We start from the raw sequence: 17167 nt of genomic DNA, 5'->3' as shown, positions 1-17167 counted from the left end.
CACAAAGATGGAGCAACATGAAATAAGTCTAGGTAGGCATAGGGAACCAGATTGGGGAGAGTTTTAAATGGCAGATCGAGGAGTTTGCATTTTATCCCCAAGGCAAGAGCAAGCCACTGAAAACAATCTTTAATTATTCAATGTCTTGGTTCCCCTGCTACAGTGTAAGCTCTTAAATGTTTCATAAGCTTTTTGTAAGGAAAGCATTTTGTAAATTGTAAAGTGCCATAAACGTATGAGCTCTCATAATTATTTATCACCAGTCTATATAATCTCAGTACTCTAGAAGTTGAGCAAGAGTGAGATGATGGGAGCCTAAAAGTAGTCCATGAGCTAAAAGGCTTAAAGATATTCTTGAACTAAGCCTTGGTTATTATTATTAATAATAGAAACACAATTGTGAAGTACTTTAACGTTTACAAATTTTTTTCCTTTTGACATCTTATGAAAGAAGCAGTGCATGTGTTAGCAACTCTATTTTATGTCAATTAATCTATCAATAAATAAGTTTTCATTAAGTTTTTACCATGTTCCTGACACCTCTAGGCACCCAAGAGCTAGACAAAAATGAAACACTGTCTGCCCTCAAGAAACATATTCTATCAGGATAAAAAACATCTACTTATCTAAGTAGAAGCACAATATGTAAAAAACAAAATACTCAGTAATTTAAGGGAATTCTAGCAGCTGAGATAAGGATGAGGGAACTCAGGGAAAGCCTCTAGTGTAGGAATTCTTATTTTGGGAACCATGGAGATCCGTGTACTTAAATGAGAAAAAAATTAAATCACTATTTCTCTTATTATTGATTTCCCTTGTAATGTTATATATCTTATTTTATGAGTTTAAAGTCATCATTCTGAGAAGAGACACTTAAGCTTCACCAAACCACCAAAGGGGTCTACAAAAAAAAGTAGAAGGAAGTAGTGTTTGAGTTGAGCTTTGAAGGAATCAAAGGGATGATTAGAAGCAAAAGTTTAAAAAAAAAATTCTGGGTAAGAAAGACAGCATGTAGCTCAGGGAGATACATTGACTTGCCCACAGTCTCTTCAGTAGTAAATGACAAGATTTGAAACCAGACCTATAGACTTCAAATTGAAAATTCTCCATGATAGTGTATGAATGGATGGAAGGTAATTGGTGAAGTGATTTGTTCTTCCTTCGCACACCTTTCTTGACGCTCCTGCCTTCAGATGACAGAACAGTCAAAACATGAAGAGCCAGAGTTACACTGGATGTATTCCTTCCCAGCTGCTGAAATAGGGCCAAGCATTCAACTAGTCCATTTCTGATTGGTCAAAACAGAGTTCATTCTGTGGCCACTGATTAGCGGGAGGCCACCGACTCCTAAAGAATCTTGAACTACGGCATAGGATGGATTTGTAGAATAGTCACAGAAACTTTGATCTAGGAAAAAAGAAACGAAACTTTAATCATATAATTTAATCCTATCAACAGAAAGAAAGGTAGCAACCATGTGAACTGAGAAACAATAGGGAAGCTAACATGTGGATCAAGCTTGCACTATGGATAATCTTCAAAATGGATAACTGGGAATCACGGAGAAGCAATAATTCTCCAGGTGTCATTTAGGGCAAAGTATAAGGGATCTGTGTTCAACTGTGCCACAATTAGGAAGACATTCATCAGATAGAAAATGATCAGAGAAGCATGCTAGGATTATACCATATTAGCTGAAGGAAGAAGAGAAAAGGTGGGGTTTTTTGGGGGGGAGGGGAGTATAATAGCCATCTTCAAGTAACTATATATCACTTACTATATTATGTGTGTATATGTATATATAAATGTGTGTGTATCACCAATTTTTGCCAGGTACTGTGCTAAGCATCTTTTACATATATTGTCTGATTTGATCCTCACAATAACCTTTCAAGATAAATATTATTATTATCCTTATTTTGTAATTGAGGAAAATGAGACAGACACAAGTTAAGTGACTTGCTCAGAGTCATCCTGTTTGTGAGTGTCTGAGGCTAATTTTAATTCAGGTCTTCCTGACTCTACAGTTAACAGTTACCTCTGAACATATCTAGGGCAAGAGGCAAAAAAGCATGCTTGCAAATCCACTTTTTATGAGAAGCTAGGAAAGAGCTCCTGGGTCATAAGACCTGGTAAGGAAAGAGGTCCAATATTCCAGCCCCAAACAAAGAAACAAAAGCCCTGAGGCAATGACTTCATAGGCAAAAGACCCTTAGAACAGCCTGATGTTGTTTCTGAGGTAATCATTACTTCTGAGGTTGTGTCCCTTACTACTATCATCACCAAGGGGAGGAAAGAGAAAACAATCAAGTAACATATGTTTGAAGCTAGTTATTGTTATGTGACTAGATGTTAAGAAAGGTTCTTTCTATGATGCTGAAGGTGTGTACATGCTGTCAGCATCCTCTAGATTTTGGTGCCCTGGGACAATGTCCCTCTTACCTTATTCTGACCCAATCAGAGCCAGTATCAGAGTTGAGTCAAAGTAGAACAGCTTCAATTTCCCATCATTGGACATCTTCAAGAATAGACTGGATGTTGAAGAATGGATGCCTGCTCCAATCTAAATGAGACTAATTCTAAGATTTTGTCTGTGAAGAAGAGAAAGAAAGATGAGAAATCTACCCTTCAGTGACCTGGAAAAGTATAATCATCTCCCTAAATATCTAATTATTCAGGCTAAGGGCTAAGTGCCATCCATACAGGGGAGGAATATTTATAATAATAACAATAATTCCCATTTATATTTAGTTTTAAGATTTACAAAAGGCCCAAAATGCAAGTCTCCCCAAAAATCTCTCTCCTCTGCCCACATGGTACCATAAGAAGAATTCTTTGGAGATGGGATTCTCTCCATTAACTATCTATGTGACATAGAACTATTCCTTTCCCTGTTTCTGGATCCCACTCTCCTCATCAAATAGGGCTAACAATATCTGCACCACTTACTTCACAGGTATATTGTAAGGATTCTTGTTGTCCTTCCTTCTTGAAAAGGACTATGACATCAGGGAGATGATGTCAGGACAAATTAGTGAGTTGGATTTAAGCGAGGGGAGGTTATGCAATGTCACCAATCTCACTTTCGCCTGTGAAGCCATCTGGGTCCAAGAGCAAGATACAGATCAGAACTATTGGAGATGGCCCTGGATGCAGTAGGAGATCTTGTTCTTCTGAAGTTAAGATCTTTAAGAGATCTCTGTTTGACTGAGACAATATCCAATCTGTGATTAAGGCTAGATGAGATTTGAGGCAAATAATGGTCTCTTTTATTTAGTCACCCAAAGAAAAGGGGGAGAGGGGGGAACGTGTTGCAAGGAACGCGCTTTGTAAACCTCCAGGTTTTGTAAGAATGGGTAATTACTCATCAGAGACTAAAGGGAGTGGACAGTGGGGAGTGGTTGAAGCCCTTCCCCTCTTACCACCACAGGCCCACCACAGAAACATGTTCTGTTATCTCTTCCTGTTGGTCTCCCAACTCCTGAACCTGGAAACCCCAGCTCTATGGGGGTTCTCTAAGGGGATCTCCATGGGGAGAATCCAGAGTCCAATGGGAAGTGGTTACACACAGCTGGGCTAAGGAAGGCAGTGGGGTGTGTACTCCCACGTGGGATCATTCCTTTGGTTCTGCCAAAGTGAATTCACGCCCTCCATTCCTGTACTGACCCTTCTCCCCGGGAAGCTTCTTTTTTCATGCTTTAGTTTCAAACCTCAGCTTCCAACAATCAGTTTCTTGCCTTTAATTAAGATGGAAGGGGCAGCCGCTGGGTTGATTGGAACATTGCTGTCGCTTGTTTCCAGTAAAGAAGAAAGTGTGCACTCACAATTGGTGTGTATTTGTTTGCTTTTGTCTTTTCGGGAGCATGGAGGCAGTGTGATGTAAAGGAAAGACTGGGGATCTATAAGAAATTAGGGGAAATGAGGGAAAGTTATAGGGATGTAGATTTTAGAACAAGGCAAGTAAGAACTTGGCAGTGTTTTAGAATTTTTAGAAGATAAAGTGGGAGTACTTCATGGATCAGTAAACTGCCTATCACTGAAGATATCCAAGCAAAGGCTAAATGAATATTGGTTGGGAATATTGTCAAAGGAATTCTTTCATCAAGAAGGACAAAGACATGGATATGGCCTCTTAGGATCCTGCAAACTGGGATCTGAGGATGCTTGAGTTGGGGATCTTATAGGGTGCCAAAGAATTTGAAATAAGAGGATTAGAGCAGGAAGCCCAGCTCTGTGATTACAACTGCTCTGAGCTTGGGCAAGTAGCTTCACTTTGGGATGCTTCAATTTCCTTATCTGTAAAATAAAGATGCTTTAATGAGGTGATCTCTTAGATCCTTTCCAGCCCCCAAAATTACATTCCTCTTAACTTAGTATAATAGTTATTTAATTCACTATAATTAAACACCTACTATACTCAAGGCACTGCATTAGGAAAATTAAAATTGAAAATCCTGCCCACAAAGAAACTACTTTCTACTAAGGGGCTAAAATAGGTGCTGAGAAAATAGAAGGTAACTCAAAGGGAAAAAGAAAGGAAGAGAGTACAAAGAGAAGAGAGAGACAAACAGACAGAGAAAGAGACAGAGAGACAGAGATAAGAGACAGAGAAAGAGAGAGACATAAACAGAGACAGACAGAGACAAAAAAGAGAGATAAAGAGAGAGAGACAGAAACAGAAACAGAGAGAGAGAGAGACAAGAAGAGAGAGAGAGAGAGAATGAGAACACAGACTTCTATGTTCTAGGTTTCCTCTCAGCTTTAATATTCATGTTCTCTATTTTAACATACTATATTTTGAGGAGCCTCTTAGCTGTAATATTCTTAGTTCTTGATTCTAACAGCCTATGTTCTAAGGTACCTTTGGAGCTCTAATATTCTATATTCTCTATATTAACACCCTATGTTCTAAAGCAAAGCTTTTTAAACTATGGATTGGGATCGAGTAACTGAATGTGGGTATTGTGAAATTGACTATCAGTAAATGCCTATCTTATATATTTGATGTTTGTGCTTATTTTATATACCCAGAGTCAAATAAAAATTTCTTAGACAAAAAGGTGTTGAGAAAGAAAAGTTTAAGAAGCTCTTTCAGCTTTGACATCTTCCCATCGATGATTTTAGAAAGGAGATGGTCAGGGTGGACTTCTCAGAGGCAGTGAATCTAACTAATAGGAAGTAGAGAGAGAGAGAAAGAGAAAAGAAGAAGAAGAAGGAATAGCATTTCTACAGATGGGAACAGGATGAATGATCATGGCAAATCAAGAGAAGGGGAAGGGGAAAAATTAAAGGGCAATGACTATCCATCAAGCTAACTTTCTCTCTACCAGAAAAGTGATCTTATCTTAATGCCAAAGATATAAGCTTTGGCAAAGGGTCATAAGCCCCTTTTATTAAAGACCCTTGTGCTCTTTCCTAAAAGGCATCTCTCCTCAACTGGTTTTCTTCCTCTTTGGTAGTTTAGGGAGACAAAACCCAAAGAGAGTCATGTAAAATATTCATTTAATCTATTGTGAGTTTAGTGAAGGCAGAAACTATCTTTTTAAAGCCTCTTTTTTTTTTTGGATCGCCTGGCACAAAGTAGGTGTTTAAATAAATAGTTATCAACCTTTTCTCCTTTCCTAAATTCCCTCATATGGAGATCAAATTGTGGGTGGGATATGTATAAGCAAAGATCTCAGTCAGAGCTAACAACAAAACAGAAGCCGGAAATGGGCAAAGATGTCGACATCAGATTAAATTCATTTCTCTTGTTTTAGCCCCTGGGGTTGGACACAAAGGAGTCAATGGAACAAAGGCCTTGTCATAATGAACATGTGAAGGATTTTCTATATTTGGTCAGAGTCAAAATCCTTCTAGTAGCTGATGCCCAACAATAATTAGCAAATCATTTCTTCATCCAATCAGGAGCAATCAGAACATCAGATTTGTGAGTTTATCAAAGTGAAAATTGTACTCAGGAATCACAAATTGAATTGCTTAGTTGTTCTAGTCAGGCAGTCAAACAATAAGCCTGTTCTGTGCCAGGCAAGATGCTCTAATAGTCCCTGATGAGGATGAGGTCAAATGAGCATGTCACCTGAAAATAAAAGGGTCAACAGGGGTGAAATTTAATAGGTTGATAATTGATAGGCAAGGTCTCACAATGGAAAATGCTCTAGATTTAAATCCAACTTGAGATTAAAAACCAGATCTTGAAACATTTATGAACTATGTCCCTAGTGGACAAGAGAGGCAAGATGAGTTAGGGAATCAGGTGCTAGAGTTGGGGACAGAAAGTCTCAGGCTCAAATCCTTATTCAGATACTAGTTATATGAACCACCTCTTTGGGTTTCAATATCTTCAGTTATAAAGAAAGAAGGCAAGAGTATAAGCATTTATATAGTACCTACTATGTACCAGGCACTATGCTAAGTGCTTTTTACAAATATTATTTCATTTTATCCTCATAATTACCCTGGGTGTTAGGTGCTACAATGATCTCCATTTTATATTTGAGGAAACTGAGGCAGACAGGTTAAATGACTTGCCTAGGGTCTCTTATTTGAGACCAGGTCTATCCTGCCTGCAGGACCAGTTTTATCTACTGCACCACCAGTTGCCTCTAAACATAATGTACACAGTGACCTCTACAATCACTTCCAATTATGTTTCTATGACTGCTCTAGATCTCTTTTCCCTTATATAAAAAAAGAATAACAAAACTGCTACTATTTCACAAAACAGTGAAGAAAACATTTTGTGAAAACTACAAAAGTATTGATATAAAATATTATCATTTGTTGATTGACAGCAGACCCCTCAAAAAACTTTCCCTTTGTGTATGTATAACATTCCATTCTGTTCCCTGTGTTTAAAGATCACAGTGCTAAAGAAGTACTTCTTTGTGTGAATAAATGTGGCTGAAAAGAGAAACATGGAATCCCAAGCCATGTCCACCCTGTTCCCAAAATTACAATTCATTGGTAACCTCTAAGCATGTAGAAGGCTGAATTTTCTGAATCATATTCTTCACCCCAATAGGAGTGAGAAATTGAGTTCCTTGTTCTCATTGAGCCCTTCCTCAGCTTCCTCCCTGAGCGACAAAAAAGGCATGATTTGGTAATGTTTTCTGGAAGTAGAGGGAAGTGGGAGGGAGCGTGAGGAAATGGACAGATCAAAGCTGATTCTGAGATTTCTGAGTCCAAGTGATTGGGAAGATGGGGGGTGTCATCCAGAGATAAACAAAAGGAAACTAAAAGGAAGGGCACGTTTAGCAGAGAAATTAGGAGCTCAGGTCTGGAAGAGCTGAGTTTGAGATATTGATGGGTGGACATGCCCTCTCTGCAACCAGAAATTCACTTTCCTGGTTTTTTTTTATTATAATAACTTTTTATTGACAGCACTTTCCTGTTAATGGCAGATAAATTTCAGCTGACTTTTCCCGGGTCTCCATATTGGGACCCAACTTTGCAACCCTGAACTTAAAGCCAGAAGTCCTGAGTTCAAATTCTCAGCCTACTACTTATTGGACAAATCAGTTCCTTTTCTTGTTCTCATTTTCCTCATTTTGCTATGTGAATGACACAGGAATAACAAGACGCCAGAGTATTAAACTTGTCTTGGGGTTTATCGAGTTCTCTGGCAAGGAAACCCCTCCACCCCAATCCATATGGCAAACACTCCAAGAAGGAACAAAAGAACAAATTACAAAGGAAGGGGAAGCATTCAGGCAAAAGGGGATTGGGACCGGATGTTGCAAGAGCTGGCTGATTAATGAAGATATCTTAGCCTGAATGATCAGGGAATCTTTGAAGTCAGCCTGAAAAGACATTATCACACAGGATATTCTTGAGGCGGGGACATTGAGGTGGGGAGCATAGCAAGGAGGTCCTTTAATTGATGAACTAATAGATGATGGAGGGATCCGTATTCAATTCACTAAAATGGAAAGAACTGTTCAGTTTGTGATGCATAACTGCTAGGGAGCACAGTGAATACAATGTTAGACCTGGAATCAGGAAGACCAGAGTTCCAATCCAGCCTCAAACACTTCCTAGTTGTGAGACCTGGGCAAGTACATTTAACCTATTTACCTCAGTTTTCTCATCTATAAAATGGCGACAATAACACATACCTAACAAGGTTGATGATCAAATAACTTTGCAAACCTTAGAATGCTGTATAATAATAGCTAACATTTATAAAGTACTTACTATATGCCAGGCACTTAAGTAAATGCTTTACAATTATTCTCTCATTTGATCCTCACAACAACCCTGGGAGAGAGGTATTATTATTCTCTGCATTTTATAGATGAAGAAATTGATGAAAACAGAGATTACATGACTTTTCCAGGACTACACAGCTAGTAATTGTCTGAGGCTGCATCTGAACCCAGGTCTTCCTGACCCTAGACCCAACACTCTATACACTGAGCGGTCCAATTGCTATAGTTAACTATTACTTCTGCTGTGATTAGTATCTGTAAAGGGAATATAATACTCAGTTATTCATTATACTCATAGCACACTTAATGCATTACCTATGAATGAAAAAAATGAATTTTAAAAAGCATTTGTTAAATGCCTCCTATGTTCTAGGCTCTATACCAAGTCCTAGAGATACAATTATAAGCAAGCAAGAATTCCTGCCCTGGAGAAACTGACATTTTAATTGGGGATAATACATACAGGGCAATTATAGTTTTCAGTTATTCTTTATGACCTCTTTGGGGGTTTTCTTGGCAGACATACTAAAGTTGTTTGCCATATCCTTCTCCAGCTCATTTTACAGATGAGGAAACTGAGGCAAACAGGGTTATATAACTTGTCCAGAGTCACACAGCTAGTAAACCTGAACTTAGGAAAATGAGTCTTCCTGATTCCAGGCCCAGCGCTCTATCCATTGAACTACCTGGCTTCCCCACAGGGGAATTAAGGGATACCTCAAAGAACTATGAAGAAAGTGATTTGTAAATCTTAAACCTTAAAACTGAAATGTGAATGCTTCTATGCTGCTGCCTAAATCCTTTGAGGAGGTGGGGGTGCCAGAGAGGAAAAAGAGAAGGTCCTTCCTATAGTGAGAAAGAAGGCAAGCAAACCCCAGTGGCGCCTCTCAGAAGTTATGAACTCTCTCACATGACATTTTTAAGTTTCATTTCCATTGGCTTTTTCTTTCATTTTCCCTTTTAATCCCTTTGCCTACCCTACACCTGAGCAGAAATTAGCTCAAAACCTAAAGTTCCCTAAAGACCATCCCCTTATTCAAGATCTTCAAGCAGAAGTTGGACAGTTATTTGGTGGATATTCCTTTCTGGTAGGGGTGGGTCTCATTGTCCACTGAGGTCCCTTTTACCTCTCAAATTCTAGAGTTCTATGATTCTTAAGTCTATAGTAGAAAGAACAGTGGACCCAAAGTGGGTAATTGGACGGGGACTCCTTAGTGCCCCCTAAAATCTTTTCCTATCCCTATCACTCTCTGCCATGCCAGAATAATGATAAACATAACCATAATAATAGTATTTGTAGAGTTTTTAAAGTTTACAATGTGTTTCAGAATATTATCCGATTTTTATCCTGAAACAACCCTAGCAGACCCATGCTTTTATTATCCCCAATTTATATTTGAGGAAACTGAGGCAGACAGAAGTTAAGTGGCTTGCCCAAGGTCACATAGCTAGTAAGTGTGTGAGGTCACATTCGAACTCAGGTCTTACTCTCAACTCAAGATTCAGCATTCTGATCACTGATACGGCATGATATATTGGCAAAACATTAGCTCTGGCATCAGAGCGCCTGGGTTCTAGCAGCATCTCCACCCACTAGCCACAGAACCTAGCTTTTAACCTCCCTGAATGTTAGTTTCTTTGTGAAGTAGGACTAACGGTAGTTAGTGAGAATCAAATGATGTGTTGTCTACCAAGAAAATTTTAACCTTGAAGTATTATGTAAATATAAGTCATTATCATCACTCTTAAAGCTTGATCTTTTAGATCAAGTGGGCTGGAAGTTAGACGGGTTCTTAGAGATTCAGTTGGAATACATAGTTGATCTCATCTTACAGATAGGAAAACAAAGGTTCATTAAAAGGAAATAATTTACCTAAAGTCACAGAGAAAATTAGAAGCAGAATCTAGACTAATACCCAGGTCTCCTGACTCTCAGACCAGATCTTGTCCTAGATATCCCAGCCCCAAACAGACCTCACTTCCAAGGGAAGAAGAGTCAGCCGTTCCAGTGGTCCCATCTCTCCACTGTTATTTCTACATTTCTCAGAAAACCATTGCCGTAGTCAGCTCTTCCTGAGGCCAGTTTGGCGCCAGTCATTTGAATGTAATAGCATTATTAGAGTTCACAGAACTCCCTCAGCTAGCAAAAGGTCTGCAATCTCCTGCTTCAGCTCTCTGCCCTTTCTCAGAACTTCCTCTCAGTTGGACCCACTTTTTATTGGAACGGTGCTGGTGTTCCATTGACTCTCACACAGACTGCCCAGCCAAGGTAGGAAAGACCTGTTGTTTGGTAACTTTTATACTAATAGCCATAGTCTGCAGGCAGATTCAAAGGTTTCCCTAAAGTTCAGGAGCCCCACCTGGGTCAATGAATTCATTTAGGTTAGGTAGGACAAGCCTCAGTGCTTGGGCTGAGGAGGTCAAGGCTATCAGTTTGATCACTCTGTGGGCTAAGAAGGTTCATTAATCCAACTGTTCTTGGAACTAACTTGGAGGGACCTTAGTATATGGAATTTCAGAGCTGAGAGCACAGGATTTCAGAGAAGGGAGGAGCTCTGAGGGCATATAATATTTGAATAGAAAGTGTCAGAGCTAAAGGAGACATTAGAACAAAGAATATCTGTTAGAGGGAACCTTAGAACAGAAAATGTCAAAGTAGAAAAGCTCTTAAAACACAGACTTTCAGAACTGGAAAGAACCTTAAAACAAAATGTTAGAGTGAGAAGAGACCTTAGAACAAAAAATATCAGAATTAGAGGGAGCCTTAGAACAGAAATGTCGAAGCAGAAAGGGAGAGAAGCACAGAATTTCAAAGCTTGAAAGAACCTTAGAACATAGAATGTTAGAGCTAGAAGGTACCACAAAACACAAAACCCTATTTCTGGAAGGGATATTTACTATCTTAAATTTCCTTCTATCTCTGATGTTCTGACATTCTGAGACCATATAGTGATGAAACTGAGGACTACAACCAGGGTCACAAAGTGAATTAGAGCCTACTTTTTATTTGTAAAATGGAGAGATCAACAATACAACGATCCGATCCAATCCCAAAGAACTCATGATGAAGCATGCTATCTGCTTCAGAGAGAATCTGTCTGAATATAGATCGAAGGATGCTATTTTTCACGTCCTTTCTTTCATCCTTTTTTGATTTGTCTTCTTGTACAAAATGACTAATATGAAAAAGTTTTACATATTTGCATGGTATTGCTTACCATCTCAGGGAGCAAAAAGAGGGAGGATAGATTTGGAACTCAAAACTTTTTTTAATATTTAAAAATTGTTTTAGAATGTAATTGGGGGAAGAATTTTTATTTAAAAATGAAGAGAATAAATGCCATCCTGCCTACTTCATTAGGCTACAGTGAAGATCAAATTAAATAATATATGCCTTTGCAATCTATAAATTACTGTACAAATGTGACTGGTTACTATTATTATTGAATTGAGAGCTGAGTGACCAAGGATAGATATAGAATATGCTTCCTTAGGAATCATGAAATAGAAGTAAATATCCTCCTCAAGCCGATTGAGTGCCAATTGGTTTGGGAGACAGTTACTGAAAGGCAAGGAAAAGGACAGAGTGATTTCATGGAATCTCAAAAGTCTGACAGAACCTTTAGTGTTATCTAACCCAACCCTAGGACAGTTAGATAGCACTATAGTATATAGAGTTTAGACCTAGGAAGAATCATCTTCTTGAGTTCAAATCCTGAATCAGACACTTACTAGCTTTGTGATTCTGGGCAAATCACTTTTTTTTTTTTTCTGAGGCAATTGGAGTTAAGTGACTTGCCCAGGGTCACACAGCTAGGAAGTGTTAAGTATCTGAGGCCAAATTTGAACTCAGGTCCTCCTAACTTTAAGGCTGGTGCTCTATTCACTACGCCACCAACTGCAATTCCAAGCAATTCCTAAATGGGATCATGAAGAGTCAAACATAACTGAAAATGATTGCACTCAATGCACAATGGATGGAAACTTATTTCAGAAGCCTTGAGAGTAGACATCTAATCTTTGGATAAAGTAAAGACAGGAAGATCATCAATTTCAAGAAACCCCACATTTAGAGGATGAGAATTAAAGATCCAAGTCCAATCCCCTTCCCATTTTACAAGGAAGGAAACTAGGTTACAGTATGTGGGAGTAGTTTATCCCAGGTCACACAAGTGACAAGGTTTGAACTCAGCTACCCTACTACAAAATCCAGTGGGATAGTATTTTTTATTATTTAGAAAGTTTTTTCTTATATCAGGTCAAAATCTTCTCTGATTTCCTAGCCTGGAACACTCTCCCTTCTCCAGACTTGGACCTCCCTGGTTTCCATTAAGTCCCAATTAAAATCTCACTTTCTACAAAAAAATCTTCTCCACATCATCTTAATTCCTGTGCCTTCTCTTTCTTAATTTCTTAATTATTTCTAATTTATCATCTATATAGTTGTTTATATTAAATCATGAAGGCAGACATTGTCTTTTGCTTCTTTTTAGATCTCCATTGCTTACACTGCCCAGTACAGAGTAGGGGCTTAATAAATGTTTATAGGGTATTGATTTAAAGCTAAAAGGGACTTTGGATAATATCTTATCCGATCTCATATAATAGATGAGAAAACTGAGGCAAACTGAATTAAGTGACTTGCTCAGTGTCACATAACTAGTTAAGTGTCTGAGGCTGGATTTGAACTCAGGTTCTTCTGACTCAAGGACTAGAAGTCTATCCATTGGATTACCTATCTCCCCTTGATTAAAAACTTCTATAATTATATGCAATATATAATTATATGTAAGTTGTGGCTTCCAATTGCTTCCCAATAAAAGCACAAACTTGTCTTGGTATTCAAGCTCTACAATCTGTCTGCAATCTAACTTCCAATCTTATCTCATACTAGTATCCTTCATATGGTGATCTCCTGGAACACTCTCCATCCGCCATTTTCATCCTCACCTCTCCTATCCCCATTTCTTTACTCATGCCTTTCTCCACACCCAGCATAGGACTTCCCATCATCTCTCTCATTTATATTCCCTCTCTTGCTTCAGGGTCCTCTCAAATGCCTCATCTGTGAATCTTTCAACAAATAACAAATATTTATGAAGTACCTACTGTTTGAATTATTCAGACAAAAATATCCTCCTTTTGCTCAAATCCTTTATTCCAATTTGTCTGAATCTCAATTTGGAAGTTAATTCATTCTTTTAGCATAGATATGACACAGGCCTGCTCTTAAAAAGCTTACAATCTAGAGGGGGAGGAAAAAATGTATCAGAAAAGCTTTTTGCCCCTCAGCATCAAGTATGATGTCTTTCAACTATAGCAGTTACTAAATGTTTTAATGTAAACTTTTAAATTTAATATTGTTTAATTAATGGAATTCATTTAGGCAAGTAGATGGCTCAGTGGTTGTGTACTAAGCAAGCAAAGTGGCACAATGGATAGGGCATGGGGCATGGATTCAGGAAGACAAGTTCAAATCCAATCTCAAACACTTAGTAGCTAATATATATTCTTAACTTATCTGTGTCTCAGTTTCCCCATTGGTAAAATGGGGATAATAGATCCTACCTCTCAGAGTTGTTGCATGGCTTATGTAAACCTTAAAACACTATATAAATGCTAATTACTATTTTTAAAAATTTGTCCTTACCTTTTTTGTAGACTTGAGCAGGTCACAGGAAGATGGAGAAACAGATCCTCATCCTTTTCCTGGCTGCAGCCTGCAACAATGTGATAAGAGCCTATGCAGAGGCAAAGACCTTCCCCCTAGAGCTTCCCCTGTCAGGGGCTCAGGATGTTCGCCCACGGTTTAAAAGAGATTGGATTTGGAACCAAATGCACATCCAGGAAGAGATGACTGGCACACTCCCTCATCTTGTGGGCAAGGTAAAAAGTTCTCTCCTTCAGAGGCTATCATACGTAGGACTTCTTGCAGCAAGGCAAACAGTTTTCTCAGAGTCCCTGCTATTCAATCTATACTACTGTAGACCCTCTGGGTAAGAGGGAAACATCATTGAGAATTATAGTTTAAAAGTTAGAGGTTGACTCCAGTCCTTTTAGTTCACAGATAAAGATACAAAGTCTCTGAAAGGAGTCATTACTTATCCAACTGAGTGTTACACTTACACACCCCCTGCTCTCAAAAGGCTTACCATCTAGGGAGACAAGAATATCACACATGAAACCATGTGTGAACCATTATTTCCTTAAACAATGGATGTGTGGAGAGCCTTTGTCAGGCACACTCATCATGGATTAAACTGGTTTGGGAAGACTTTTTGGAGGAGGCAGGCTTTGAAATAAATGAATAAACCTTGAATAAGCCTAGAAGAGAAAGTGAGAGACTCAGTGTACCACATTCTCCTGTGGTACCTCCTGTGAGCAGCAGCAGGGGAGGCAATCTAGAGGAATGGGAAGAGTACTATCTTCAAAATTAAGAAGTCGGGGTTCAAATCCTGGCTCAACATAATCCAATACATCTTAAAAATGCTAGATAGACAAAAACAAAAATTCCTTCCTTCAAGTTTGAAGAAAGAATGGCTTTGGGGAAAATAAATATATGGTATGTGTTATTGGGTAATTTATTTCTTAACTGGACTCAGTTTCCTATTGTGTAAAGTGAGGGAATAATATTCTAGGAAGTCATCTAGATATACCTGATTAATTTGCAAATGAGGAAACAGACCCATGGGGTTGGGATTGACCCAAACTTAAAGAGATGGTAAAATTCAAATCCACGTCTTCTAACTAGAGAGCTAATCCTCTGTCCATAATGCCAATCTGGTCATTTCTAAGATGTTTTCCAAGCCTCAGTCTGAGGACACTAAGAGAAACACTGAGAAAATCCTAAGAAAAACCATCATTAATACTGAAGTTGTTCTATTTGGGGTCCAATTATAGAAAACACAATCTCAGGATTAGAAGGGATCTCAAAAGAAATCTACATCTGGACAGGAATTTCCTCTGCAACATCCTTGACAAGTTTTATCCTTTGCTTGAAGCCTCCATGATACAGAATTTGCTACTTAACCCTTCAGAAAGCCCCAACACATTTTGGAATCTCTCATTGTTAGGAAGTTTTTCTTTATTGAACCACCAGGGGGCTGTGTGGCACAATTAAATGACCCCTTTCAATGAAGAGATCCCAGGTATCTGCATCCCCTTACACATCTGGACAGTTGTTCACCCTCTCAGTGGCAGGGGATATCCAAGAAAAACGTGGCTATTATAGAGTAGCTACATCTAACCCCAACTTTCCCAAATTGTTTTTGTTACTTCTTTAGTAGAAGGGTATGGATCATGTGGATATATCCAGTTAAAATCTTGGCTCAAGCCTCTTCCCAAAGGGGAAATCTCTGTCCTCTGCTCTGGTCTGTTATATGTCAGTGAACCTTAATTATGTGAATGTCATGAAAGAATCAACTAACTTACCCTTTATCACTCATGACCAAGGAAATGCAGGAAATATAGTTGACATGCATTAAAACCAAGACCACACAAGCTATATATACCTGTAATTCTTTCCAATCTCTTACCAATCTGTGGAAAACACTGCAAACTCAAGAATTCCCAGATACCATTCAGCTACATAAATTCCCTATCAGTCAGTCCCCACAGTTGTGAACAAATATTCTCCAATGTGATCCCATTCCCAGTTTCCAGTAGAGTCAATAGTTGTCAGTTGAGAGAATGGATGATGCAACAGCTGTCTTTGGTCCCTTCTCAAGGGAAGCCAACAGGAATCTGAATTCAAACACTGAGCTCTCTTTCGGATCATCATCCAAGGAGCTACTCCAAGCCTCTTGGGCCTTATAAGCTATCTTATAAGTTCTCCTGACCAACGAAATAGATTTTTTTTACAGGAAAAGAGTCTCAGGAACCAAAGCAGGCTCTCTCTGCATCTCAGAGACCAACTTTCTTCATCACCTAAGACCCATTTCCATGTCATTTCTGCCCCTTACCTTTTAGCTTCTTTTTGTATCAGCCAAAGCTTTATGGATAGAGCTGACCTTTGGAATACAAGGTTCATGGCTCTTCAGATTAGACAAAGATAAAACTCACACTATAATTACATCAAGGTAAAATCAGCTGTCCTGTAATTTCTATCCATTGCTTCTGATTCTGTTCTTTGGAACCAAGTACAAGATGAATCCTTCTTTTGTGTGACAGCTCTTCAAATTTTTGTTTAAAAAGATCATTTTTCTCCCCCATCCTCTTAAGTCTTCTCTCCTGGCTAAATATCCCTGAAATATTTCCTTCAATTAATCCTTCTATAGAATCAGCTTTGGTGTCCTCACAATTCTAGTCTCCCATAACCATTTTGCTGTGATCTAGCTGTCCTCCTAATATCAGGAATCTTTTTGCTGTTCAGTCATGTCCAACTCTTTGTGACTCTATTTGCAGCTTTCTTAGCAAAAAATACTTGAGTAATTTGTCTTTTCCTTCTCCAGATCATTTCACAGATTAGGAAACTGAGGCAGAATTAAGTAGTTTGCCCAGAATCACATAGCTAGTGAATGTCTGAGGCCAGATTTGAAGTCAGGAAGATGAATCTTCTTAATTCCAGATCCAATACTCTATCTATTGTGAGCACCTTCACGAGGCATATATTATTTCAGTATAGATCTACTTGAGACAAAATACATTAAGTTGTAACTTCCCTTATGGTGGACACTGTCTCTAAACCTTAGGCTCATAGTTTTTTTGGAGGGGAGAGGTGGGGTGTGGGTAATATCATGCTGTTAACTTATATTGAACTTTTGCTAATCTAATTATTACATTTATTATTACTATGGCTGTTTCCTCCTCAGGAGACCTTGACTCCTGTCCAACAAAAGGCCCAATGGTCAAATTCTTTCTCTCAGTTCCTTCACTGTTACCAAAACTAAGGAAGAAGTGAGGGGAGCACAGCAGGATAAGGTAGAATCAATTAGTGTCATGTGTGACTCATATCACAT

General features: G+C 38.6%; 1 protein-coding gene across 2 annotated transcripts in view; it reads left to right on the top strand.

Moving 5' to 3' along the window:
* CDH5 (cadherin 5) overlaps positions 1-17167 on the top strand; it is a 62480-nt gene that overhangs the window by 12237 nt on the left and 33076 nt on the right. For both annotated transcript variants that reach the window (XM_051975084.1, XM_051975083.1), the window contains exon 2: positions 13872-14096. In XM_051975084.1, coding sequence (XP_051831044.1) covers positions 13893-14096 — 204 coding nt within the window. In that variant the 5' untranslated portion in view covers positions 13872-13892. The remainder of the gene's footprint in view (positions 1-13871; positions 14097-17167) is intronic.

Source organism: Antechinus flavipes, chromosome 2 (genome assembly GCF_016432865.1).
Source record: "Antechinus flavipes isolate AdamAnt ecotype Samford, QLD, Australia chromosome 2, AdamAnt_v2, whole genome shotgun sequence".
Classification (NCBI taxonomy): Eukaryota; Metazoa; Chordata; class Mammalia; order Dasyuromorphia; family Dasyuridae; genus Antechinus; species Antechinus flavipes.
Note: the sequence above shows the minus strand (reverse complement) of the source record. Positions and strands in the feature narration are given on the sequence as shown.